The sequence below is a fragment of the Bactrocera dorsalis genome, chromosome 3, assembly GCF_023373825.1.
Source record: "Bactrocera dorsalis isolate Fly_Bdor chromosome 3, ASM2337382v1, whole genome shotgun sequence".
NCBI lineage: Eukaryota > Metazoa > Arthropoda > Insecta > Diptera > Tephritidae > Bactrocera > Bactrocera dorsalis.
Window position 1 is genome coordinate 24366605 of NC_064305.1, and position 27766 is coordinate 24394370.

General features: G+C 37.2%; 1 protein-coding gene across 1 annotated transcript; it reads left to right on the forward strand.

Annotated features, from left to right (window-relative positions):
- The first annotated feature begins 1538 nt into the window (after positions 1–1538).
- On the forward strand, positions 1539–25908 carry LOC105228696 (skin secretory protein xP2). Its single transcript, XM_049451798.1, has 3 exons — positions 1539–1615; positions 2369–2986; positions 25179–25908. The coding sequence occupies exons 1-3, from the start codon at positions 1613–1615 to the stop codon at positions 25773–25775; spliced, it is 1218 nt and encodes a 405-aa protein (XP_049307755.1). The 5' UTR covers positions 1539–1612; the 3' UTR covers positions 25776–25908.
- Positions 25909–27766: the final 1858 nt, after the last annotated feature.

The window sequence follows — 27766 nt, forward strand, 5'->3', positions numbered from 1 at the left end:
ATGCTCCAATTTTTGGAAAAGACCCGTGAAAGGCGAATCGCCACATACCACCTCTTCGTCGATTTCAAAGCTGCTTTCTACAGCATGAAAAGGAGATGTGCAACTTGTATTGATACAAAGGTTGCAATTAAAAATGCTTACAACAGTCATGTGTTCACCATGGTATATGCGAAATAAAAATGTCCATAAAGATCTTGGTATTCCTATGGATTGGAAAGGACACTATAATGAAATATATATCTAAACTTTGATATCATCCAAACCTATTGGCTAATGCCTTAAGACATTCCAGCGATCAAACACGCCTAAAAAGAAGAGATATGACTGCGTGCTAAAGAGCTTGTTTGAGCTTGTCTAGTTTTTAAATAGATTTAAGATTTTATAAGTTATTGTTAGGCTTTTAGAAAATGCAGATCCAATAAATAAAGAAATATTGAAAAAAAAAAAAATTATAAAAATAATCTTCTCTTAAAACTTGTTTCCACTTTACTATTTGTTCGAAGTTCTTGGAAGTAAATATTATGGGAAAACATACTAGTGTGTGAATAAAGCGATGATTGATTGCAAATCACTTTAACTACTTAATTACTTATGATTTAGAGGCCAAGGTCAAGTAGCAGCGTGTTTTCCAGATACTTATTGGGGCCAAAGCGGATTTTGAAAATAGAATTTCAAAAATGAACAAAATGATTTAGCAAACCATTTAATAATAGTTATTGGCGGAGAAGAACAGAAGAAATTATAATAACTGACGTTGAATAGAACTATGCTAATTTGTCGCATTAATTCCATTATGTAATTTACATAGACCATAAAATCTCCAGCTGGACACTTTTTGTGAAAATTAACATAAACTTATATAAATATCTGTTAAAAATTCTAACCATAATTAATTATTTTTTTAGCTCAGCTCAGCTGCGGGAGAAAACGAAAAGTTAACTAAAGTTAAGCAAAACTTAAGTCAGCTAGCGTTGTAAGGGCGCTGCTACCTGCGCGGGCAGTTGAATGAACTGTGTGCAGAAGAAGCTTGGCTAATTTTTGTGAATTTTAATTTGTAGTTGATGCTGAAGGTATGTTTTGCGTCACTATTTTTAGAAACTGCTGTGTGTTTTGGACGTTTACGTTTACACTAGTAAGTTTAGAGCGCTAAGTAGACAATTTATCAACGTCTATGTTTGGATTTTTATAGTTTGTTTTTTACAAAGTTTTGGAGATTTTATTTTTATGTTTTACGTTTGCTTGTATTTTTCCTTTACAGTTTTAAGTTCATTATAAATTCTTATCTTTTATTGTAAAATCTTTCTTTTTTATTTAAATTCTAACTTAAATTTAGCTCTTCTTATGGATAGTTTAGGCAATACCGGTTCCATAAAGTCGTGCAGATGTTATTGTGGTTATTATATTTGTAATATTAGACCTTCAAACTGGTTTACTTTCGAAAATTTCTTGATAGAAAAATAATATTCCGCATCTTAGGTTAATGATTGGAGTAAAGAGAACAGTTAAAAATAGGCTAGGTGTGCGTGGAAGGGACTATAAAAGTCTAGTACTTGCCGTTGTGGTTATCAAACGCTTACATACCGTGAACGGAGTTAGCTGAACATATTACAAAATGGTAAATAAATTTTGTAACGAAATAATAAAATAGTAATAAAAGTTCTATTAGAAATAATAGTGAAAAAATGAAGTGAAAGTATAGTTAAAAAGTAATGAAGCAACATAAACGTGTTTTAAACACACTGTGCAAAGATATTATGCGCAGTTATAACTAATTTGTGAAGTAATTGTACATTTTAATGTAAAAAATTTATAAAAACTTTTGAATACTTTTAAAGTTTTTAGAATCCTTAATTTCTGTAATTCCGAAAAATTCGGAGTTTTCGTATATTGTTGTAATTTGTATAATAGTCATTAGACAGTTTTACAAACACAATAAAAATATAGCCAAATAAAAATTTTAAATTTAATTTGAGCAAATACAAAATTTTCAAGCTAAAAATTTAGCAGAGAAAAGTTGTTTACTCCGAAATACTCTGAATTTTTTTTAGCCCTTGAAAATTTTTTTTAAAGAAGTTATGTTCAAATTTAACATATATGTATTTAAAAAAACTAATGTAATCCTTCCAATAATAAGAAAATGTTAAATTTAAGACATATTCAAAATTGCCGCGACTCTGAAATTTTTACTGAATAAGATTGTAAAAAAATGGAAACAGAAGATCTACGACACATTTTTATATCTTTTCCCTAAAACTATTAAGACACGCTTAACCGTACTATCTTTCTAAGTTTAACATTATTATTATTTTTTTTTAATTATTAGAAAATAAATAATATGTCTAACACTTTCTCTCCCTATTGTTAACAGAAATTCTTCCTCGTCGCTTTTGCCGCCATCCTGGCTTGCGCCAGTGCTGATGTCTCTGAGTTGGGCTACAGCTACCAAGAACCTGCACCTGTGTCATTCAATGTCCCAGCACCAGCCCCTGCACCAGTTGCCCAACCTGATCGCACCTACGTGCCACCAGCACCAGCACCAGTTCATGTACCAGCTCCAGCTCCAGTACATGTCCCTGCTCCAGCTCCAGTCCATGTCCCAGCTCCAGCTCCAGTTCATTTCCATGCCCCAGCTCCAGCTCCAGCTCCAGTACATGTCCCAGCCCCAGCTCCAGCTCCAGTGCCTGTCCCAGCTCAAGTTTATCTCCCAGCTCCAGCACCAGCCCCAGTCTCAATCCCAGCCCCAGCCCCAGCTCCAGTTCATGTTCCAGCCCCAGCTCCAGTGCAATTCCATGCCCCAGCTCCAGCTCCCGCTCCAGTTCATGTTCCATCTCCAGTATACATTCCAGCTCCAGCTCCTGCTCCAGCTCCAGCGCCAGTGCAATATGTTGCCCCTGCCCCAATTGCTCCAACTGAGCAAATCGAACATCACGCCGAAGATGGTTACCGTTACAAGACTGTCCGCCGTCGCGTTTACAGACGTCGTTATTAATTTTGTTTTATTTGGATTGATAATGATAATTCTATCCAGAAAAACAAAAAACGCACTTAACGAATAAAGAAAAATTCTAGTTTTATTAGAAAACATTGCATTTTATTTCATTACGGGGGATTTTCTAAGTTCGCTATAATTTCAAGATTCTGAGGTGAGTTTCGCGATAGAAATCTTCTTCTTTGTATCGCCAGTGGACCCATCGCTTCCTTAATTCTAGCAGAGTATTCGTCAATAAAACTCGTAGAAATAGATACACTCGTACTATCTTCAAGGCATTGTTTAGGTTGGTAATTGAAACCTACAATCCCGATTTTCGGAGATTGAAGGCGACATAGACTCTGAAAATTTAGAGTGATACAATAAATGATAAGGATTAGACGCTTATCGCGGGAAACTTGGTCCTCTTAGAACAACTACTGAAATTTGGGCTTTTAACAGGTTTTAGATGCTAAGCATTGTTTTGCAGAGAAATTTCCGTTGAATTCTACAACTCAGCTCCAAGACCAAATGTATATAGACTGTCATATACAGTACTTGTTAAGATCGCATGAAACGTAAGTAATTGAATTTTAACATCCGATAAAGTGCTTTGAACATATCACAAATTTGTCTTGATACTTTATTTTCATTTTCACTATTCCACTTGGATATCCAGAAAATATGCATATATAAATTCTGGACCTAAGATAATTAGAATCAATTCCCCAGGTTCTGTTCTTTCTCCTCACTTTGGATATGGTAATAAAATGCCTAGCTGAGAAACTCGTGAGAGGTAGTTGCTAGCCTTTCAAATCATTCTTTATCCTATTAATATAGCCCTTATGGTAAAGAATCTAGCTATAATGGGACAGCTGCTAAAGGCTTTCGTGAATGTCAAGTATCGAGGAGAGAGACAAAAAGGCATACATCTTTTACTACTTCAGAAAAAGATCTAACCTCTTACTAAAAGCAGTTAATTGAGTGTTATTGGAGTGCCCATAAGGACTGGCTTTCAACAGTCTATTCTAACTGTTTGAGTAGAGTTAAGTCCACGCAACCAGAACGAAAAAGAATTATTTGCGGAATGTTTTTGACGTTACAAAAACAACAGCGGCTTTTAACACAATTTATGGGGCTTTACAAACTACTCACTACTAACACTGTTGATGTTCGGTGTTAGTTCGAAATACTATTATTTGGAAATGGCTTCACCTTCTTTTTACCTTGTATTTTGACGTCAAATTGAATTTGAAGAGTTACAAAGCAAATTTGATTAGGGAAATCTTTAAATTTGAACGAAAAGTGAAACTGAGAAAATGTAAGGTTACAATTCAATGTTATATTTGTAAATTTTTATAAACAGTTTTTTTCCTTCTGGGTTGCTTCTCACTAGTCTATTCTTTTAAATAAATTATCTGAAAAAACTTGCAGCTGTTAGCTTTGTTAAATTAAAAATATGCAAAAACCTTTAATTTATTTATAAGCCGCTCTTGGGAAGCTCTCATATTATACCTCTTCAGCCTGCCACTTTGCGCGGCTGAAGAACCGAATTTCAACTTTACCTCGAATAAATTCCTGTAACATTTACTTCACTCTCTGCTCAGGTTACAAATAAATATTTAATTTTTTTTGAAAGCCATAATCTCATTAAATGCAACGCTGTGAGTACTTTGCGGGCATGTTGCAAGCTACCACCAACCGCGGACAGCAGCTCAGCGATTGAATCGAATGCAATCGATTGCAGCGCGATGGTAGAAATGGCGTTTGCTTGTAAATTTTTAAGAGAACTCTACTAAAAGTCGCATACAAACATATGAAAACTAGCCGGGCACCACACAAATCACAGCAGCGGTTCTTGCCACATGCCATTGGTGGCAGGCATAACTCCTGCAAGTGTCTAGCAAGCCGCTGCACTAAGACAAGTTGCATGCTACGACGAGTGCGGCCTTTAAGTTCAGCAATACACTCACAAGTATAAGTGTGTAAACACCGTTAAAGCTCTGAGAGGAAGTAAATATTACTGTTACCTGCCTGTTGCCGCCTCGGCTCCCGTTACTATTTGCGATTGTACCGTTATGCGGCGGTAGAAAAGTTTGAATTTAACGAGAAAAAATTTCCACATCATCAAAGCTCATTCCAGTCGATAAATTCTGTGATAAATGTACGAGCTGGACGCATACATTTAGGCGCAAGAGCATATAATCAGACACGCATGTACAAGTACACACACGAAAGCACTGGCGTGGAGTTAGACAGACAGACATTTGTACTATGTACTTAGCTAAAGTAGCTGCCAACTTGTGTGTGTGTGTGTGTTGAAATTGGCGGAAATGGCGGCATAAGCATACATTTAGGCGCATATATGCTACTTACTAAAACCTACCGTATTTCTTTCGAAAGATTTCCAATTTCATAAATTATGGAATGTAGCTGTTCAAGTTTCCCGAGCAACTTCCAATCTTCTTTGAGTGGACTTTAAGTTAAATAATTGAAAAGATTTGCTTGTACAGATATTTAACCGATTTTGGTTAGGTGCAAGAATAACCGAAAAATTCATTGACATTTTACTCCATATTTTCTTTTCGAAATTAAAGTAATTCTAAAGACAAGACAAAAAAGCATTCAGTTCAGTTGTCCTGAATACAAAATATTCATTAAATAATTGATTCTGATCATTTAGTTTATATGACAGCTATATGCTATAATGAACCGATCTGAATAATTTCTTTAGAGATTGCACCGTTGTCTCGAAAAATATCCCTTGTCGAATTTGATGAAGATATCTCGTCAATTGAAAAAGCTTTCCGTACAAGAATTTAATTCCGGTCGTTCAGTTTGTATGACAGCTACATACTACAGCATGGCGATATCTCAAGCCTGACAAACAACAGCTTCTTAGAGAAAAGTGGACATTCGGAAAATTTCAGATCGACATCTCAAAAACTGAAATACAGACAGACGGACATAGCTAAATCGATCATGATCATTTATGTACATATATATATATTTTATAATGTCTCCTTCTGGGTGTTACACATTTTTTGGTCTCATGGCCATCATAGCCTTGATCTTGGCCTGATTCCGCATCTATAATAGTATCATAGCAAAGAAAAGCTTTTACTCACTATGGGACACTTTGCTCTGCCCTAATGAACTGTTTTTAACACAAACTTTATTAATATCAACGTAGAGACTTAAAATCTTAGGAGCCATTTGTCGGTTGTAAGTACCAACCATTGAACTATTGAACTGTTTTGAAAAGTGATAAAAAGTGAAAATAGTAGGCACGAAATCAATAGGCAAACGAAAAGCTTATGTAACTCAGGTGCATTTAAGCGCCTTCTTAAAAATTTTCGCTCTCTACCAGTGCTCTAGCAGTAACTCACTAAACTTAAGACAACGCAGGGATCCCTAAGCAAAGAGGAGAGTTCGAAAAACTAAGTTATGAAGGATATGTTGACTAGATTTTTCTTTATATTTTGGAGTGAGATTAATTTTGAATTCTAATTCTGAAACTGTTAATAATTTTGGAACAAATTAAGAGAATTTAATTTAATTAAAAACATTCTTAAAGTTCACAAAAAATCTTTTATAAAATTTAATAAAATTAAAGTGAAAGAATGGTATCAATTGAGAGATAGATGCTAGGTTAGGTTACGTTAAGTTAAGTCGATCCTAATAGGGATATCACTTGCACAGTTTAGAACGACGGTGCGTGGTGTTACAAATCGACAAAGCGCTTTGATCCTGTCACACATTTTTTGAGATGGCTAATGTAAGTTTCGGATATGTCTCCGGGTTTGTCGAAGGTAAGACTAGCGAGAAGCCTCAGTCTACATACATTTTGGCACTTTGCGTCCTATCATTTGACAATTCTGAGAACGCTATTTGAGTGAGAAAAGACACTCCTTGATTATTTTGAGGCTCACAGTAAGCGAGATCAGCTCTAATATTGCCGTTCTCCCGTTGGAGTGAATGCTTACCTCCCTGAAAGAGGCTGCACTTTGTAGCAGTAAATCTTCTGCCGCTTTAACAGCTTTGAAAAAACTCCCCTCTCAACCTTTCACCCACCTCTGAAAAAGCTCAATGAGCCTCTTCTCTCAACTGCTCCCGATCCACACATGCCTCGTCGAGCCAAGAGTAGCATCTGCGACGCAATTATCCAAGTTTTCAAGAATGTAGTTGAAGAAATAGGTAATTTTAGCGTGTCCTTGTTCGGACTCCTTCATTCGGAGATACAGATATGATGAGGCAAAGAAAAGTCAATATTTAATGGTGAATTTGTCATAAAACATTTCGAAATAATTTTGAAGAATGTTGCCGAATTGACAGTGCTCGGTTTTGGTGGAAAATATTTATAATAAATATTTTAATAAAAAATGTGTATTAGTTAAATTATTTTTTTTTTTAAATATTAAAAATTATTATACAAAAATATGATACGAAAAGTGTATTATAAAGTTGCAGCTGAGTTGTTCTCAACCACAAATAGCGCAAACAATGCATATCAAATTCAGACTCATTTAGAAGTTTTTGAAAATCAAATAACAACAAATGGATAGAAAACCGCAGAGAAAATTTAAATCGCCGCCAATTAAGCAAATAAGCCGAAACCAATTGCGAATATTAGCCGCAGAGGCAGGGAACTAACTAGGCGCAGCAACGAATTCGCGAACGCGCTTGGCCAGTGTTGGTAAACAGCGAAGAATACAAATACGAAACTGCAAAGATAAATATAAATACGCGCACAATAACTGTCAATAAAGCGGGCACCACACCACACCACACGGCGAAAAGGCGCTTTGTTAATTACATTCTGGTCAAATATTGGCAGCTCAATTAAATGAATTAAAATTGTGGCAGACGTGAGGGGGGAGGAGGTACGTTGCGCTGCTGCCGGCGCGTTATGACGTCATTAAAGCGCCTTTTGTTGTTGTTATACTATTTTGATTATTGTTGTTGCTATTAAGCGAATATGTGGGCGTGTCAAATTCGTTTTTCACCATCTGCGGGTAATGCGCCTAAATATAGGCAAGCATACATTTTTTCATGTGTTTTTGTGAGTGACGTGGTGTAGCGGAGGTGCGAAAAATTTGACAGGCAATTAAAATTACAAGTGCAACGAATTTGAACATTTAAACCACAGCAATAAATTGTCCATCACCCCGCAGCGCCCTCTGCCGCGCCTCGCAGTTATCGAGCCAATGAGTTGGAAAACCAAATGCATGATTGTCCAATAACCACTCACTTCACTTGGTCAGTTTGCACAGCTAATTTGACGCTGCCTGTGTTTTACCGTTATCCAACCTGTACTCTAACCCTGAGCTGCTTAGCGAACTTCTGTCCTTTACCGTTAGGCGTGAAAAATTTGGCGTGTTAATGAGTCTGATGGCAGCTAATTATGATTCTAATCACATATAAATTTTGTTGTGGTTCAGGGTGGGTTAGAGCTGACAATGCACCATGAAAACGTGATCAATTTAAAGTGATGGTGGGGTTTTTTTTGGAAGGTTACGACCGCAATAGAAAAGTAGGTGGTGAGCTTTACTAAAAAAAACAGTTATCTGTTCGTTTATGTCTCGACTGCAGTCGAGTTTAAAATTATTGATAAAAGCGATCGCACTTCGAGCAGGAGAAAAGTTTTCATAAGCACTTGGCTTATTAAATAAGAAGCTCTCAGCTTTGTCCGGGATTTAATGGGTCATACGACTTTTACCGTTTTTCAAGGAAATAGTTCTAAGTTCCAGCATGATTTATAATCAGACTCTGTACATTTGGTATACATATATTCCTTCTCTCCGAGATTACTGTGTACGTTTCTGCGCATCGTTCTTCAAATGATAACAGAAGGGAGTGACAGAGAAAAGAATCTGTTTCCAGCAAATTAGTCCTTAAGTGATGAAACATCACTGGCTCTTTTTCGAAAGGCAGCATTACCTGAGAGTGGGTAAACTTCACAAAGATGTATAAGGATGCCCACGGCAGTAAGGCTGAATGGAGTAACACTACATCTGACACACTGTTCAAGGATAGGACTATGTGGTACACTGACGTCCGGAAAACGTCGGAAGGCATTGATGCAAGTGTCACAGATGATTTTCGAGCATTTTACAAGTAAAAGTCTATAAGTCGGTTTGTAAAGAAAAACGCAACTATCGGAATGAAAGTACATATCTATACTTTAGTATCTATATCATATTCAGCGATAGTCAAGCGGCACTTAAAGCGATCTAAGCTTATCAGATTATATCGCTATTGTTGCAGGAGCACATAGAACGGCTGCATAACCTATCAGTTCGCAACCAATGCACCCATCTTTTCAGGATGGTAGGACCGGAACCTAGCATTGTGCCCGGTTCCTATGTCATAAATGGGCTGCATCACAAGGAGGGGGAAGAGAAAAGTATTGGTAACAACTTACAAACATACGTCAGGCAATTTCGGTAATGGCTGATTACAACCTCACTAGGTTTAAAAGTGCAATCAACCTTTCGCGAGACAAACTCCGGCTACTTATGTCATTTTACACTGGGCCGTGAAGCCTCAACATGCGCCTATTTTACTAACTGCCGGTTAAAATTTGCGACATAGAGCTGGAAACTCCCGAACAGCTGATGCTAGAATGTACGAAAAACTGTTAACGCAGGATAGGGGCCCTCGGAGCTGTGCATCCAAATCTGGATCGCGTCGATGCAATAGCATCCATCACCGCTGAGTTTATGTGACTCATTATGACAGAGGACCTTAGGCCTTGCACCCCGCCTCAATTTATTTCTACCTATCCATCTATGTATGTAAAAAGGGTATAAAACTGTGGTAGAGCCAACTTATACCATAGAAGTAAACATATGTATCATTTTCATTTCTTTGTATTGCAAAATCTGAAACCAAAAATTCATGGGGCGCATCACAGGATTTAAAATACTGAAAATCTGTTTGAAGGAACTTTAAAAATAATTCCACAAATGACAATAACTTTAAGCCCTCGCTAATAATTAAGTAGTAACTCACCTGGTTTGCGAGCTCATACTTTACATACATATATGTACGAGTACATATCACCGGTATATCATAGGCACTTATATATAAAACCCCAGCTCATCAGCAATTTACAAAAACAACAATGCCGGCACAAGAACAAACTATTTAACGATGAAAATGAAAATGCATACCAGCTTTAGCTTGTCAACATTTTGACACTTCATTATTGAGCGCTTACGTAATAAGACCGCTGTCGATAGAGGCTGTTACGAGGGTGGGTTTGCAGGTTCATGGAATCGACATAGAGAATATTTTAAAACTATACCGAAATATAGTTAGTAGTGTTTTTCATTTCCTTTCTTCTTTACTGAGTGCAACAAGCTTTCAGAATATTTGAGGGCCGCAATTTGGACGTAAGCCTTAAAAATGTCACGTGATTAGTTCTAAGCCACGTTTTCAGTGCCTAATTTATCAAATTCGCTGCACAAAGGGATTTATTTCTACAAGCTGTCCTGAAATTAAATTCAAACAAGAAAATATTTTTCTTGCTTATCGAGTCACCCTTGTACATAGCATGTATTTACCGCAATAGTTAAGGTTTATGTGTGTGCATTGAAATTAACACATTTAATTAGTGTTTAATGACACCTGATTAACGGCAACACAGTGATTGGATAAATAAAATCAAACGCACATATATACAGGGTGGTTCACACGTTATCGTTGACTTTAAATTGTCAAAACGTCAGATTAAAAGGAAAAAAGTTGAACTCAGTTCGGGAAAGTTAGAAAACAGGCTTTTCCATACGTCTAAAAATTGCTTCGCTTCAGGTTGTCGAAGTGAGGTTTTGCGACCATTTGGTCGAAGTTTAAGATTTTATATTGTAAGGCACTGTCTATTGATTATCTTTCTGTAACTGGAGACTCAAAATTCAATGACTAAAATGACGTCCCCAAATATGGATCAAATCTATAGGTAAATATCACATTCCGAAAACTTCTAGTCGGAGGTTTGGAATCCCATCCACCAATATCGGTGAAGGGAGACTAAGGTTATGAAACCATGTGGGAGTCATTGTAAACGTGCGAACGATTTCTATCAATAGCACTGTCCAGAGACTAAAATTTTTAAGGGCTGCAGAATATTTACAGGCTTTGTCGTTTGCTTTCTCTAATATACCCAAAACTTAATACTACGTTAAATGACGGTTCGTGAACCGACTTCCTTGTGTAAATGTCATTAGGTTTCTCAAATGACAGACTTGATTGACTTTCTGGACGGTGTAAGGTCTAGTTAAAATTCTACTCTGGAGACTACCTCTGTTCACTGAACACACTTTTGTTAAAGCTTTACTTTGGTAGAGAGTATCAGTTGATGTGACCGATTCTATTACCTATTTACCGGCTTTGGAAAGCATTTCATCTTAGAACACATAAGAAGTTCTCGATAGTGTCGCAAGGTAGTTCGTTTCATTAAACAAATTATTGGCCAGATATTTTCGAAGTAGAAAAATGAAGAATTGTTCACTTAAAAGCGGGTTTGCAAGGCGATTGGAGTTTTTCTAAAAACTTACCGGGTGTTTCTGAATTCAAAGATTGAAAAAAAAAAATGATTTTTAAAACCATCCTAGAATGCCTGGTTGTTAGCCAGTTTTGGCAGTAGGTTCAAGGTAAGGTTTGATGCATAGTCTTTGAAGATTGTAGACTTCTAATGAGTTCGAATTTTAGCCGATTTGATTAGATCGTCTAGAAAGACATCGCGCTTGGACTCATATATACAAGTACAATCTTTTGTGAAGCCAGGAAATAGAATCCGTTAATATAATCTTATAAGTGGTAAGTACGCCTTAAGACCTCGCCTTCTTACGTAAAGCTTCCGTAATTGGCATCTGGAAAGACTGAAAACCTTACGGCGTGAACCAAGTTAAGCCAATGATCATCCAAAACTCTTAAAACAAGGAAAAGGCTAGGCTAACTGAGTATGTATATGTATAAGTATATCCACTTTGGGCCAAAGGGATGTTTTCAGAGATTTGCTCAGAACAGGACAAGCCTCAGTCTATACGGAGCGTAGCGCAGACATGTTCCAATTCTAGGCGCTGTCAATGAGTCTAAAATGAGGCTGAAATAATATCAATAAATGAGACAGACATCTATAGGAGAAAATGGATAAAATATGGGAAAACCGCAAATATGGAAAATATTTCAAGCTCAGTGTGTGAATATTGTCGCCATCTCAGTGTTGCAGCAGGTCACCCTGTATATGTACAGGCATGTATATATGGGCATGATTATAATGGCGCTGTCAGCTCAAGCGCTTAATTAAAATTTAAAACTTTTTAATACCTTTTTAAAGCGTGTTCTGCTGCAATAACAACAACATTTTGAGCAACAAGCGAGCACAAAAGCAACGCCAGCCAGCAGCTGTCATTGTGACAGATACAACTAATTAAAATTGTAGCGTCATCGATTACAACAATAACAATAACAAAAATCAGAGAAAAAACACAACTGCAATGATTATATAAATAACGGAAAATGCAGGAGAAATGAAACTTATCAGCAATGAATGTAAAAGTGAAATTGGTGGGCACGCAGAGCGCAAAAAAAAGAAAGGAAAATAAAAATAAATAATAGTAACAACAACAAACGATATTCCAGTTAAAAAGTGAAAGCAACAAAAGCAATATAAACAACAAAAAGTGGCACTTGGCGCCAGCGCATGAAAATAATGCACATTAAGTGGCGGTGTGGCTTGCGCGCCCAAAAGTATGCAACGGCGCACGTGGCTATGCAAACTTTTGTGGAAGAAAAACTGAAATGGAAATGGCTGTGTGTAGCGGAGCGGCAATGAAGTGTCGTGTCAAAAGGGTATTAAACTGGAGTTGAAAATGGAATGCAAGTAAACGCACTCACACACACACACACAAAGGAGGTAAACAAAAAATGTTGCAGCTGCATATGTTTGTATGTGTGTGCGACATTTCTGGTATGGGCACGTGTGTGCTCACGAAGCTCATTGCAATTGACGCTATCGCCGTAATTACTTGTATAATAACAATTACAACAACAACAAAAGTAAAAAAAAATACAACAACCAGCCATTGCATTGAGTGCAATAAATATGGCAGATTGACATGCAACGACAGGCAAGTGCAAAATGACAGCAACAACAAGAATAAAAATCAAAAACAACAACAACAAACTCAAAAAAAACATCGCTGCAACTCGAAATACACAACGTGTCGTGACCTCTGGCTGCCAGCTTGCCTCGTGTTGCTTCATTTCTCGCTTTCTCTTGCCAGCGTTTTTAATTTTTTCCACGCTTCATTTGCCCGCTTGAGGTCAATTTGCCAAAAGGTGAATAAATGCCGTCGATACAGCGATAACGCTGCCACTGCAAACCTATGCCACACTGTCAACGAAAGCATATGATTTAATGTTGTTGCTGTTGCAAGCAACATGCCTCTTTCTGCTGTTGTTGTTGCTGTTATTACTGTTCATCCTGTTGGCACATTTATTTTTACTACATATTGGCTTGTGAATTTTGCGCTTCCTCTTCGCTGACTCTCACACACATGGAGTGCCGCCATGCAACCGGGGAATGGGGCGCGGCCAGTACGAATTATTCATTGGCATTCCAGGGCGCCGAGCACACTCGTCGCCACAAATGTGCCAGCACATCGCAGTATACACAAACATACTTCATTTGCTGATATTAATCGCTGTGCTTTGCTTGCTTGCCGGACTCATGTCGTTGAGTGGACGGTCAGGCGGGGAAGCGCAGGGATGGCGCTGGCAGTCTGGGCAGTGGCTCGAGTTTGGCGTTTGCGTTACTGATTTATCAACCAATGCGCTCATAAATAAATTAACAGGCGACGAAAAATCGAAAATCGACCGCAACAACAACAGCTGCAGCAGTGGGAACGACAACAACAGTTGTGGCAGGTGCAATGACAACAAATCGAGACAGTATAGCAGAATTGAGCACATGCAGTTTGGTTTGTGAGGCGACCATATTGACACTGGTGGTGCGAGGAACGTGTATTTGTAGAGTATAGACACATAACGGTATAATTGGAAATCATTTAATAAAGTTAAAGTATCCTTAGACTGAGTAAAAATGAACTGATTTTTTTGAGTAACGATATTTTTTAATTTATGTTTAAATAATTATATATAGGCAAACCTTTATATTAAACTTGCTTGGCCGAGATATGTAGTGTACTACATTAGACTTTGTTCATAATTTTAAAATTCCTAATTTATTCTTCAAAGTCAATGTCTCTCCCTAAAAGAAATTCCTATTGGCCCCAATGTACATGTGCCAATGGTTTTTCCAATTCTCGAAACAGTTGTTGAAGTCAATTTCCGGAATAGCTTTAAATGCACTTTTAGGGTCCTTAAATGACTCAAGTCTAAGTCAGGCTAATATTCTCACGAAGAATCGGGGCAGTATGTCAACATAGCCTTGATTTTTGGCCTACTTTGACATGTCTTTTTTTCGGCTTCGGCTCACCTTTGCCATATAGCAGGCCAATTGATCGTCTAATTCCGGGTCATAAGCATAGCTCAAATACTCATCGCCAGTAATAATACGTTTCATGACATCCTGGTAGTCGGAAAGCATTTTTTCACAGACGTTAACGCGACGTTGTTTTTCAAGAAAATTGAGTGATTTTGAAACCAAACGTTTTTTCACTTTTCTTCAGTCCAATTATCTTTCAAAATGGTTTTCACTGATCCCTCCCATATTCCAACGATGCCAATCATTTCTTTTATTTTATTAACGCCTTGATCATCAGTTGATGTTGATGGCCGTACGTGGTTCGTCAACACGTTCCCGACTCTCTTTGAATAATTTGTACCAATCAAAGACACATTTATCATCGAAGGATCGAACATTCTGAATGTTTCGGCACCAGAAATTTGATTCCGCACACAAAATTTAATTGAACTTCTTTGTTGAATAATTTCACTCATCGTAAAAGGAGCCGAATGCTCCCTATAGAGATCGTCGTCTTACGTGAGTGGTCTAGCACTGCGGATTGAGGTATAGTGCGATACGTTGAGGCGTTTCTATGGCACTGTGTTGTATCCATGAGCAGTTTTCTTTTACTTGCAAGCGGACTTCTGCAACATGGTTATACTGAGTTTAGGTTTTTCATGCCTAGTCTAAGATCGCTTGAGTCCAACCAAGACAGTGTTTGCAGTATAACTTCTGATAGTTTGTATCTGGCTATATCGGGTTACGGTGTTCCTGCGGTCTTCTTTGTCTTTGTTTATCAGCGCCAGATGCTGTCTCTTCCGCAGTGATTAACGTTCGTATTTCAATCGATTTCCAGTCAATGCGACGGGCTCTTTTCTTCTTGAAAGTGCTTGCAGCCATACTAGTTAGATAGATAAGTAAAAATTAAGTGCCTACGTTGGGCAAGTGTTTCTTGAACAAGTAAGTGTCCGGTATAAAGAAAAGAAATTTATCTCATGGAATGTTGATCATATCTCTAAACCCGTGCCGTCCTTTCTCCACTCTCTTCTTCATGCAAAGCAACTCCTTTATGGTGTGACCCCATCTCAATGCATGGTTCCATCCCTATGATAATGGAAGTCGCCGTAGATCGAGCTAGTTTGTCGGTCAACTCATTGCAGGCTACCCTTTTATGCCTGTCACCCAGATCAGGTTTACATGGTTGCAAACTGATAGGCGATTCAGTTTCCTAAGCACTCCTCGACTAATAGCGATTTGACTTCATAAGCTGAGATCGCTTTTAGTGCCGCTTGACTATCGCTGATTATGGCGATACGCTGATTGCGATAGCTGCGTTGGAGATTAACTTCTGCACACTGGCTTATAGCAAAAGCTTCTGCTTGAAAGATGGTCGGAAAACATCATATTGGTATGGATAACTTGGTGTGCGGTCGGGCAATGCCTGCTCCCAATGCCTTCAGGGGTTTTTGATTGAATTTATTTATTTTGGGAGGACTGATGCATTTTTTCTATAATTAAATATATTTTTTTGCCTTGTACTCACAGAAAATCGCGCAATCTCAAATACTCAAAAATTAGATCACAAAGTATTGTTGGCAACCCTAACTCACAATAATGCCAATGAAAGGATTTCCTAATTGAAATATAATTCACGCAATTTCGCCCTCCACACAGCACTTCCCCCCTCTGACGAAAGCACGCACCAATTTCAAGTATTTGCAGGTCAAAAGTTGAATGTGACGCCAGTTTGTTGGACGCCAAGAATGAGGAATGAAAAACAAATGCCAAAAATAGAAACGAAAAGAAAATTAAAACAAAACCAACGGCGACACACACGACTGCACATTTTCGTCAACATGCCACAGCAATTAGCGGCAAGCAACCAAATATGCGAGTGAGTGGAAGGGGCCCACAGCGAAGCGTTACACAGCAATAAAAAATAACAACAATAACAACAACCCCTTTACCGTTGCAAGTCATGTGTCAATAGAAGTGTCTCATTGCTGTTGGCGTTGGTATGCGTGACAAATGTGCCGTTACAGCAGCTCTGGGGCGGTGGTGTAAGTCCCCCACGCCCCGGCCACAAAGTGCGCGCACTTTAATTCGCAAATGAGTTTTAGTTGAAATTTTAATTACTGAAATTGGCTCATAAACAACACAAGTTTCGCATTTTGGAATTTGCTAGTTTTACACGCTCGCGAATTTATAGCTGTTTGCTTATATGACAACGCCACTCGCTGATGTTGTTATTATTGCTGTTGTCGTGTTTGCTAATGGCGCCAATTGGTAAATTCAAATTTTAAGCTTTACTGAAGTTTCGACGATTTCTGTCAGCGGGTGAATCACTTTCGTCTGAGGGCATGTTAAGGGGATGTGTGGGGAGGGTGTGTGTTGGCAACTCAATTTTAATTTCATTAATTGAGTGTTGAAGTTGTAAAAGTCAAGGGGGGTGAAGCGCGAACTGGAAATATATATCAGATGTGGAAGTCTTTTTCTAACGTGAAGTCTTCCGACTTGATTTTTAACCAAGATGACAGAATGTCTAGATAAAAGCATGTCTAGATGACATCCCAACCTTTGAGGCCAGTTAGTGGACAAACAAGTTACAAACCTTTTCAGGATTCGGTAAGTGAAAACTGAAAGGATCTGTCAGAGGTGGGAGTATTTTTTTATTAGAGTTAGGCTGGATTTCCAATTTAGATCTGCTTCTAGATGACATCCATATCCTTCGAAGAGAGTAAGTGGGATCAATTCCTAACTTTTTGAGGGTTCAGGAATAAAATTTATATCTTCGAACCCTTAGCTCGCGAACCTTCCATTCAAAAGTTGCTTCAGCTCAATCACAATCTTTGTACACTTCGGTAAACTTTTAAACGTAGTGATTCACTCTTATCTGAGTGCATGTAAAAGGTTTGTGTGAGAGGGGGTGTGTGGGGCGTGTTGTCAACAGAAGTCAAGTGTGCGAACTGAGCGACAATCTCAATTACTCACTGCTTTTCGTATTATGCCAGGTTGGTTTCGAAACTGGATTTTATGTATAAAACCGATCGACTCGCAATTAAGTACTTTTCTACACTCAAGTCGTTATTTATAGCAATTAAAAATTACTATCGAGATTACTCGAATCCATCTAGTACGAGTTAACTCTATCAAGCTTAACGCCTATCGCCTCTATTTGCTAGTCGAAGGATCAAACATAGCGTCACTGATAAATATTTATCATTTCCTTTCTAACTTTTTATTCTTATGTAATACAAGAGATATTAATTTCACAAAATTAAGAAGTGTTTTTTTTTAATCTGATAGATTTTCGTTTTAACATCGGCATTTGTCTCCTTATGTACAAACGTCCGAGATCTAATACTCTATATATATATATACTATATATGCATATCTCATATGATTAGTGTAAATTATGTTTTCCTTACCTTAAAAAGCTTAGGCAGGCTCTGGGTTTAACTTAAATACCATCTATTGCTAAGTGGTTTTCACAACTGAAAAAGACTAAAGCTTGGTGGCGCCACTTAAATGTGCGTGTTTTCGTTTTCCGAATCTAACGCTGATTTAGTGCAAACCACATCCGTTTGTGACAAATGTGCGGAGTCAAAATTGAAAGTGATTCCATTGGACGATGCAAAAAACAAGTAGATATTTCAAACGAAATGGAGGAGGACGAATATTGAAAAGGAAAGGTTTGCTCCACAAAAAAGGTATAAATTAAAATAAATAGCTTATAATCTCTCTCTATACTATTTTTATTTGATTAATCTAGTCAACTTGATTTACCGGTAGCTTGTTCGATTCGTTCATGTCCATAATCCGTCATTTACAACAATACCGGAACTGATCCGGGTTTTATTAGGCCAATGTCTGTATTTTGTACGATATAAACCTGTTTGGATCGGTAAGTAGCAAATTAAACTCGCATTAGTTTCGATGGCGTCTTAACGGCTAACTTGGTTTTCAGAGCTTAAAACAAACTCTCCTACTTCCAAAAAAAAGCAAGTGAAGAATGGGCAAAGTTTACGAAGCCAATCTTGAAGGGAATGGTATCTTTCGACCTTGTTAATGAACTACGACTAAATTAACATTACAACTGAGAAAAAGATATACACGAGGAAATAAGCACAACGTTTTCATTCCCCAATAGAGAACTATGGATCAATGCTTCTGTCATCGACTGTTATTTACATAGCGAGGCTTCTTCTGTAGATATCTATACGCATAATGAAGGTTCTAAGGAAATGACTACAACTCAGTCTTTCATACCGAAACTGTGAGCATAAAAAGTTCCTAAACTTTCTAGTGAATATTAAGGCTAGTGGCAATTAAGGCTATCCGTACCCCCAGTACTAAGTCTCACTGCACTAAGTTATGCAAGCAGGCAATAACTAGACTTTAACTGGAAAACTCGTTTAATGCTGTCTGGGTACCCTGTCATATAGGAATAAAAGGAAAGGAGTTGGCACGCTCGAGGAATTTCAAAGGTTGTTCGAGCAACGGACCATGGAGGAGGACCACAGTTTTGGAACACCAGCAAAACAAGGCGTATATACACAGGCCAAAATTTTCTTTGGGGTAGTGTTGATGGTAGACAGGTCAAACTGCTTTTACTTCTAGACAAACGAGAACTTAGTGGCATTGAAGTGACCATCACAGGGCGCCTACTTTTAGGATCCCATCTTGAGAAAATGGGGAAAGCGGATTTGGCGGAATCCAGAGCAAGCGCAGAGGATGATGAGACCTTGGAATATTATCTATGCCAATGCCCAGCCTTCAGCCGGATGAGATGAAATATATTCCACTGCTCCCGATGCTTCAAATGGACAGACATCGGGCAGCTGGGGAGGAAAAATTAGTTTTCTTTTACCACTGAGTTTACTGGATAAGATTTAATTTGGTTATTGCTAAGGAGCAGAATCGGCCTAATGATGGTTTAAAGACTTGCGCTTAACATGTCAATCAACCAACCAAGCAAGTATACATAGCAATAAGCACAAATAGTGTTTTTGACGTGTGGCAACTTCCATCTAAATTTGGTTGGAGTCGCTCCATAACCTTTGTAGCTCTCTTACATTGAATAACCATCTCCGTGCCTACAACTGTCTTTGTACCAGATATAGTGATATAGTTTTGAGAAATATTAATGATATTGATTGTACATATTTTTTTTAAGAACATGGAATTCTGGTGCAGAAATAATAATTGAAATAAATCCAGAACTTTCTTGAGACCCTGTATAAGGCGTTTTGGGACTTCAATCTTGTTCTTGAAATTTGGCTTTATAGTTTACTTCGTGAGAATTTTAATAAAATGGGGTGAGAATATATATTTTACCTTCCCTACCAACCTGCGATTCAGGTATCAAAACTGGGTGAAATCCGTCGATATCATAAATGAAGGCTAACTGATGGATTAAAATATTGAATTAAATATTGCGTAACTTGAAGCTGATATTAAGCAAGATATTTTGCTGTAACTAAGTAATCGCGTGACTATAACATGTGAAATTGTGTTCGTTGTGAGGCGAGTCAGTTCCATCGTTTGGTAAATGTCAAAGCCAACGCTTACATAACGACATAATACATAAAATATGTCGCATTCTGTATATACGTATGTATGTATATAGAAGAGTATACTATCAGCTGTTTATTTTATATTTCCAGCTGACTTTCGTACCCGAAGCTTTTAGCTGTAGATTTTTCACATCAATATTTTTTTATTATTGCACTTTTTTCCATTTCATTTATAAAAATCTTTTCATTCAATATTTTACACAAACACATTTAAGAGTTTGTCAGACATGTGTATGTGTGTATATATGCATGTCTATATGTGTATATGGGTTGCGAACAAACATGTGTCCGCGCCGTATGGTCGCTTAGTGGCACAATGACAGCCCGTTATTCGTTGACTTACTCACATAACCGTTAAAAGAGTTCAAACATTATTTGCATTTGTGTAGATGTTTTTGTTGTTGTAGTCATTTAATCAATTGCTTTTGTGTTTGCTTAAAATTCGATTGTTCAATGATTTTGGTTTGAGACTAAGAAGAAGGGCAAACAAACCATACAATTATGTATAGATATATATATATATACATGCATACATATATACTAACGTTATATATTGTTGCATCATATACATATGTTTACATATTCACATAAGCGTGAATGATCATTTAATTTTTGTTTTTCCTTTTGAGACATTTTTAAGGTTTTTCTTAAACATTCTTCACCTCATTCGATCTTCAAATTTGCTATTTGCATGAAAATAAATAAGCTTTAATAAATCGCATGTGCGATAAATAAGAAAAATAAATTTCAAAATATAATTATTTGCATTCAATTCGCTTGACTTTTGGACGCCTTGAAGGCTAAGTGGTCAATGCTTTGGGCGAAAAATATAAAGAACAAGAAAAAGCTTCAATGAAGTTATAATACCCCTCACAGGTGCATTTCTTATAGCTCTGTGTAATTAGTCCCGCCATAAGTTCTGTTACAAGTTTAAGCCATTATAAATAAGTATACAAATAAAATTAAAATACATATTTGAATCACATTGATTTTATTTAAAAACCAAAAATATTTTTGAGACTCTTTTCTGTGTGGTGCTTACCAACTCAGACCACAAACTGCAGTCGGATGGATTCAAAATTGGACTTCCAGAGGCTCAATCATCTGAAACTAGGATATTGCTTCTAATCCACTATATTTGCTCTGTGTGCTAGAGCAGAAACTTGCTCCAACAAAGAGTATTGCTTAAGTGCTTTACCACGCCTTCTCAAACATCTTGCTGGCTTATTTTTGCTCTAATTTTAACCCCTTTTTTCACAAAAGTGAAGAGGTATAACACCTTTACAGAAGAGTCTGAATCCCTTCTATGAAATTTTTTTATAAGTTTTGTCGTTTAGCTTACTAAAAACTTCTGCCCTATTAAACATTTTTTCATAGCTAAAAAGTATGTGAATACCATTTGTAACAGAATTTATGGCACGAGTAAGTATAGTATACATTTTAGAGTGTCTTCTATGTTTTCTTTCAGGTATCACAAACTTCGTTGAAAACTGTTGAAGGCATAAAAGTCAATAAAAAATGGAAAAAACATCAGAAAATAAATATCGCAAACGGCAGACATAAAAAAATTTATAATCAAAAGTATAACTACAAAAACAACGAATTAATAATCAGATGTCTCGCATATTCTAACAATAGTAAATGAGGTTTGATAATGTGAAGATACACGGCTTTTTTATGCAAATAAAAAGAAAAAGATTATATTTGTTGTTGCTTATTATACTATTTTTTTCTGTTACTTTATCGCTTATTAGTTGCCGGTATTATTCAATTGTTTATTTATGAGCTCATCGCTTTGGTAGGCAGCGTGGATATTGACTGTGGCTTAACATGACTGCGAAATCCTTCGCTTTTTTTTTGCAAAATTTTGGTATGCAATTTTAGTGCCAAACTAAATTGCTATGAGAAAAACTTATCTGCTTATTTTTACTAAAAATCACACATGTTGGTTGGTATAAATGTTACAGAAACAAGCAGGAAGCCGAAAATCGTCATATTGAATATATTGGAGCTAAGGAAAGTTCTAGATTGATTTCATTCACTTAAGAAATTGGTACTTGAGAATCGGTTAACAGTCGGAGATCTTACTGGCATCATTGGAATATCAAAAGGATTAGCGAAAACCATTTTGAAAGATCATGTGGGTCTAAGAAAAGTAAAACCACGATTGGTTCCAAAATCACACGATTTTTGTCGAAAAACAGCGTCGCGTAGCCGTCTGTGAAATAATGCTTCCCGACTACTAGGATGTCATGAAAGTTATTATTGCCGGCGAGATTTATGCTTACGATCCGGAAACAGACGAACAATCGGCCAAATATCGTAGAAAAGGTGAACCGAAGCCGGAAAAAAGGTCAAAAATTAAGGTTTTCTTCGATTATCGCGGTGTGGAGTACTCCGACTTCTTTCGACCAGCCAAATTGTGAACAAGGAATACTAATTGGAGCTTTTCGTAAGATGCCGAAATGATGGGCCGACAACTCTTGGGTTTTGCACCGCGTTCTTAAATTTTCTTTGAGAACTGTTTCGAGAATGAAATGCTAACGCTCCGTTTATATGAAAATTTTTAGGGTAGTAATGTACAGGGTAGGCCATTTAAAGTTGACCCATCTGGCAACGCTGTAACTTTTAACAGCGCTGACAAATCGGCTAATGTCATACCGCGTTAGAAGCGTCATTCGAAGACAATTTTTACCATGGAACAGTACACTCCAAAAGAACGCGCTGAAATTGTTCAGCTTTATATTCAAAATAACTTTTCAATTGTGTTAACTCAACGTGCGTTTCGCAAAAAAAATAAAGTGAAAAGTGCTCCAGTTAAGAACACAATTAAGTCTTTATACGCAAAATTTGTGAACACCGGTAATCTCAGTAATGCCAGTCATGCATCCAGACAACGCACAAGACGTTCTGATGAAAATATCGAAGCTGTACGAGCCAGTATTGAGGAGACTCCATCGACATCGAGTTATCGCCAATGGTGAGCGTTATCGAGCCATGATAACGGATTTTGTGATACCCATTATTCGCGAAAATGACATGGATAACTTCTGGTTTCAACAGGACGGGGCTACATGCCATACAGCTCGACCAACAATCAATTTATTGCGACCATTTTTCCCCGGGCGATTGATATCGAAAAATGGTGATGTTGACTGGCCACCGAGATCACCAGATTTGACGCCACCAGACTTTTATTTGTGGGGTTATTTGAAATCCAAGGTATACGCTAATAAGCCAAAGACCTTAGCTCAACTGAAAGCCAACATTCGACGTGAAACAGCCGCCATATCATCCGAAACATTGGCCAAAGTCATGGAAAATGTCGAAAAAAGAGTGCATTTAGCTGTCAAAGCTAAAGGTGCCCATTTACGCGATCTAATTTTTAAATATTAGCTGAAACAAATCCCCTTGGACCAAAATAAATTATTTTTGAAATGAACAAAAAACATTGTTTTCTTTTGTTCTTTTTTTTTAGAAACAAATGGGTCAACTTTAAATGGCCTACCCTGTAGATTGACGATTTAAATGGGGAAAATTGGCAAGTTTTGCAAGGAAAACCTAATTTTTATTAGGCGTACGGTTGGTTTAACCTTACTCATTCGCAAATCTGTCTGTGTCTAACTCTTTTGAATGAAATTTGCATTTTGAGGAGTTAAATCACGAAATATAGGCAACTCCGGAAGCTTGCTGCATGGAGTAACTGTGCAAAATTATTTTTATACTCACACTTAAGGCACCGCTTTCCATGCATTTCTCAGAATCCGGTTCGGCAAGCTAAGAACTCCTGTTGATTTCCAAATTTTATATTCTACATAATTAATTGAGGCAATAAAATTTTTTTCCGCAATAAAATGTACAACTTAAATTGTCTGTCAAGTAGTTAATTTGAGATTAAAACTCAACACTGCGAACGAGATGATGGGAATTTTAATAATTACTGTCAACACTGTTCGTAATTGGAATTATTGAGGCCTTTGCTCATATTTGTCTGGCTACGCATGCGCAAGTGTGACACGATTGATTTTTGCCCATACATTTCGGGTTTGAGTGGGCGCGCAGCCGGCAACAACAAACATCGCGCTGCAAACATTTGCCGGCATTTGCATAGCGATCATAAAAATTAGGCGCTCTTCAAGATTATCGCATACGATTACGGTCTCTTTTCGTGCATCCTTTGTTGTTTTATTAAAACAATAAATTAAAAAAAAAATAAATTTGTGTAAATTTTGTAGTTTTTCAAGTCGCTCTCGTTTTGTCTTTCTTGTTTGATGAGCGTTGAAGAATTATCTTGTAAGGCGTGCGTACCGTTGAACCGGTTTCAGCGCTTATATTCTTCGATACACGCATGGCTAATTATTGCTGTTGCCTAAAAAAATGGCGTGAATCTGCAAAAATGGTTGTAGCGAAGAGGAAATCAAAGCAGCATAAACGAGCGGAGAACTAGGGGTGCGGTTCCGGATCTCGGCTGTGCGGCATACGTCTTTTTTTTGGCAAAAGCTGTGGTTTGTTGCCAGTTTTGCACGAAGATGCTTAGATTTGCAGAAATTATCATAATTATTTCGCGCGCTTTGGCTAAAAATCATATAAAAACTGCGAGACATCAACGTTAAGACAGACACAAGTCAAACAGTTTTCAATAGAACAACTCGCTTGAAACACTCTAGCAAAATGGTAAATATTTGTGTGTGAAAAAAAGAATTACAAAGGATTTTAAAGGAGCAAATAAAACCTTTAATAATAATAATGGTGTTATTTTCGTTTTTGAAAAAAAAAATATATATATATACATATATAAAGAAAATATAAAAAATAAATTAAGAAAATATATTAAAGTGAAAAGTATTTTTAATAAAAAAAAAAAACATTTTGCCAAATAATCTAAAAACGGCTTAATTAACAATAATTTTTTTTTTAATCAGAATTTTTTTAATAAAAAAAATCGTAAAAAAATCTTAAAAAAATTAAGTCAAGTACTATACATATTAATGTAATATACCGTAAATAAAATGGATATTAATAACTGAAAGCTGAAAAAAACCAAAATCCAGTTAGAGAAACAAATTTTGTAAATAGAAATATAAAATTCCTAAAAATTACGATCTTACGATCCCACCTTCTGTTTCTCACTCATCTAAATCTCATTTGCATTTCTTTGCAGAAATTCTTCGCCATCGCTACCTTCGCCGCCCTCTTGGCCTGCGCCTTCGCTGATGTTTCTGAGTTGGGTTATGCCTACAGCCAACCCGCTGCTAGCGCTCCAGTGAACGCCTACATTCCACCTGCAGCTAGCGCACCCGCTCCAGTCTTCTCTGCCCCAGCCCCAGCACCAGTATACTCTGCCCCAGCCCCAGCTCCAGTCTACCAGCCAGCTGCCGCTGCTCCAGCACCAGTCTACTCTGCCCCAGCCCCAGCTCCAGTTTACCAACCAGCTCCATCAGCCCCTGTCTCATCATACATCCCACCTGCACCAGCTGCCGCTGCCCCAGAACCAGTCTACTCTGCCCCAGCACCAGCCCCAGTCTACTCTGCCCCAGCCCCAGCTCCAGTTTACCAACCAGCTCCATCAGCCCCTGTCTCATCATACATCCCACCTGCACCAGCTGCTGCTGCCCCAGCACCAGTCTACTCTGCCCCAGCCCCAGCTCCAGTCTTTGCACCACAACCAGCTGCATCTGAAGTTTACGAACAACCCGCTCAAGATGGTTACAGATACCGCACTGTCCGTCGTCGCGTCTACAAGCAACGTCGTTTCTAAGCTAGCAGTCTTTCAAGCTTTAAGATGCATTTAATGAACAACTGAGAGGCTTTCGAGGCGAATTCGTTTTTTAATTCGTTCGAATTGTGTTGTTAACTATTTTTTGCAACAATAAATTTTAGTTTAAAAAAATCCAATTATTTTTATTTCGACAGCAAGGGGAAATTACAAATAATCGAATCCCATATTTGACTAAAGAACACACTTCAATAGCAAACTCATATGTTTGTAGAATAATTTTCCATGTCTATGACCCTATTATAGAATAATTGAGATGGGCTCTTTCAGACTATAACTTTATTTTTCTATAATTCTGATGATGATCCGAACAATCGTCAGATGGAGATTTTTAGAACACACAAAACATATAGTTTTTAAAATCCTTGAAATTTTGTAAGAATGATATGAACCTGATCGGCCTAATTTCACCTAAATTCGGTTACAACTGCGTAAGCGGTATCTGCACCAATGAAGAAGAAGAAGAAGTATATGAGCATGAACTATTTTCAGATTATTGTTATATCTCTTCTTTATTCTGTAGAAGTTATAAAACTACGACCTCCACAAAACATTGGATCAGTTGCTATTCATTCGCATAAAAACTCTTCCAATAAGATTTTAGAAGTTCGAAGAATGAATCTTATTTTTATGTAACGCTCCGAAAGAAGGAACTGTCTATTTCTTTTCTTTTAAATTTTGAATTTCTGAACCTATTTTGGTTTTACTTTCAGATAGAGCATTAATAAAAGTCTATAAATATTCAAGGGAGGGCATTCATACGAATAATATAAACGTATAAATAATTATTCAATAAAAGTTTATTGGACTTGGGGCTACAACAGTTTATAAAGTCATTAAGAGAACAAACGGTAGCTGTCTATTTCAAAGAAAATGGTTGTATATAAGAAATGTGAAGAGTCAATGGGCAAGACGCAATTAGGCTTCAGAGAAGGTCTTGGAACACGCGAGGCATTGTTCTGTATACAAGTTTTGGTTCAAAACTGTAAAGATGTCCAAAAAGATGAATTTTTATGCTTTATTGATTATGAGAAAGCTTTCGACACCATTAAACACGATAAACTTTTGAAAATTCTTTATTCTATGGGAATAGATGACAAAGAGATTCGTTGCATAAGAAATCTTTATTGGCAACAAACTGCCCATGTAAGCATCAATGGTGGTATAACCGAAGAAATATCTATTTCAAGAGGTGTAAGACAAGGATGTTGATTTGTTATTTGACATATATTCGGAAGCAATATTTCAAGAATCGGTAACCAGTATTGATCAACGTGTGAAAGTGAATGGTATTTTCATAAATAATATACGATGACACAACACTTATAGCCGATAGCTTGATGGGATTACAAGAACTTGTACACCGAGTTAAGTTACATAGTGACGAATATGGCCTACGTACGAGTTTAACATAAACAAGACGAAGTATATGATTATTAGTAGGAAAAACATATGTATACAATGACACACACTTCATGATTAATAATAGTCCCATCGAAAGAGTCAAAAATTTCAAGTACCTTGGTTGACATATCAATGAAAGTTGGGATTGTTCAAAAGAAATAAAATGTCGAATCGAATTTGCGCGAACAACTTTTCTCAAATACAAAAACATATTATGTAGCCATGACCTCAACATCACAACCAAAATACGTTTTTTAAAAAAATCACAGATTAAACAAGTTAGAGTCCTTCGAGCTATGGCTTATTAGAAGAGTCCAAAAAATTCCATGGATAGATAAAGCTACAAACAGTGAAGTTTTGAGAAGAGTGAACCGCAATAGAGAGTTGTTAAAGACTATAAAACAAAGAAAGGCAGCCTACCTAGGACATATTATGAGGCACTCTAAGTAGGAGGTTCTACAAATAATTATCCAAGGAAAAATTGAAGGAAAACGGGGTATTGGCCGTAAACAACTTTCGTGGCTTCGAAACATTCGACAATGGACAGGAATCCAGAACGTGGGCAACCT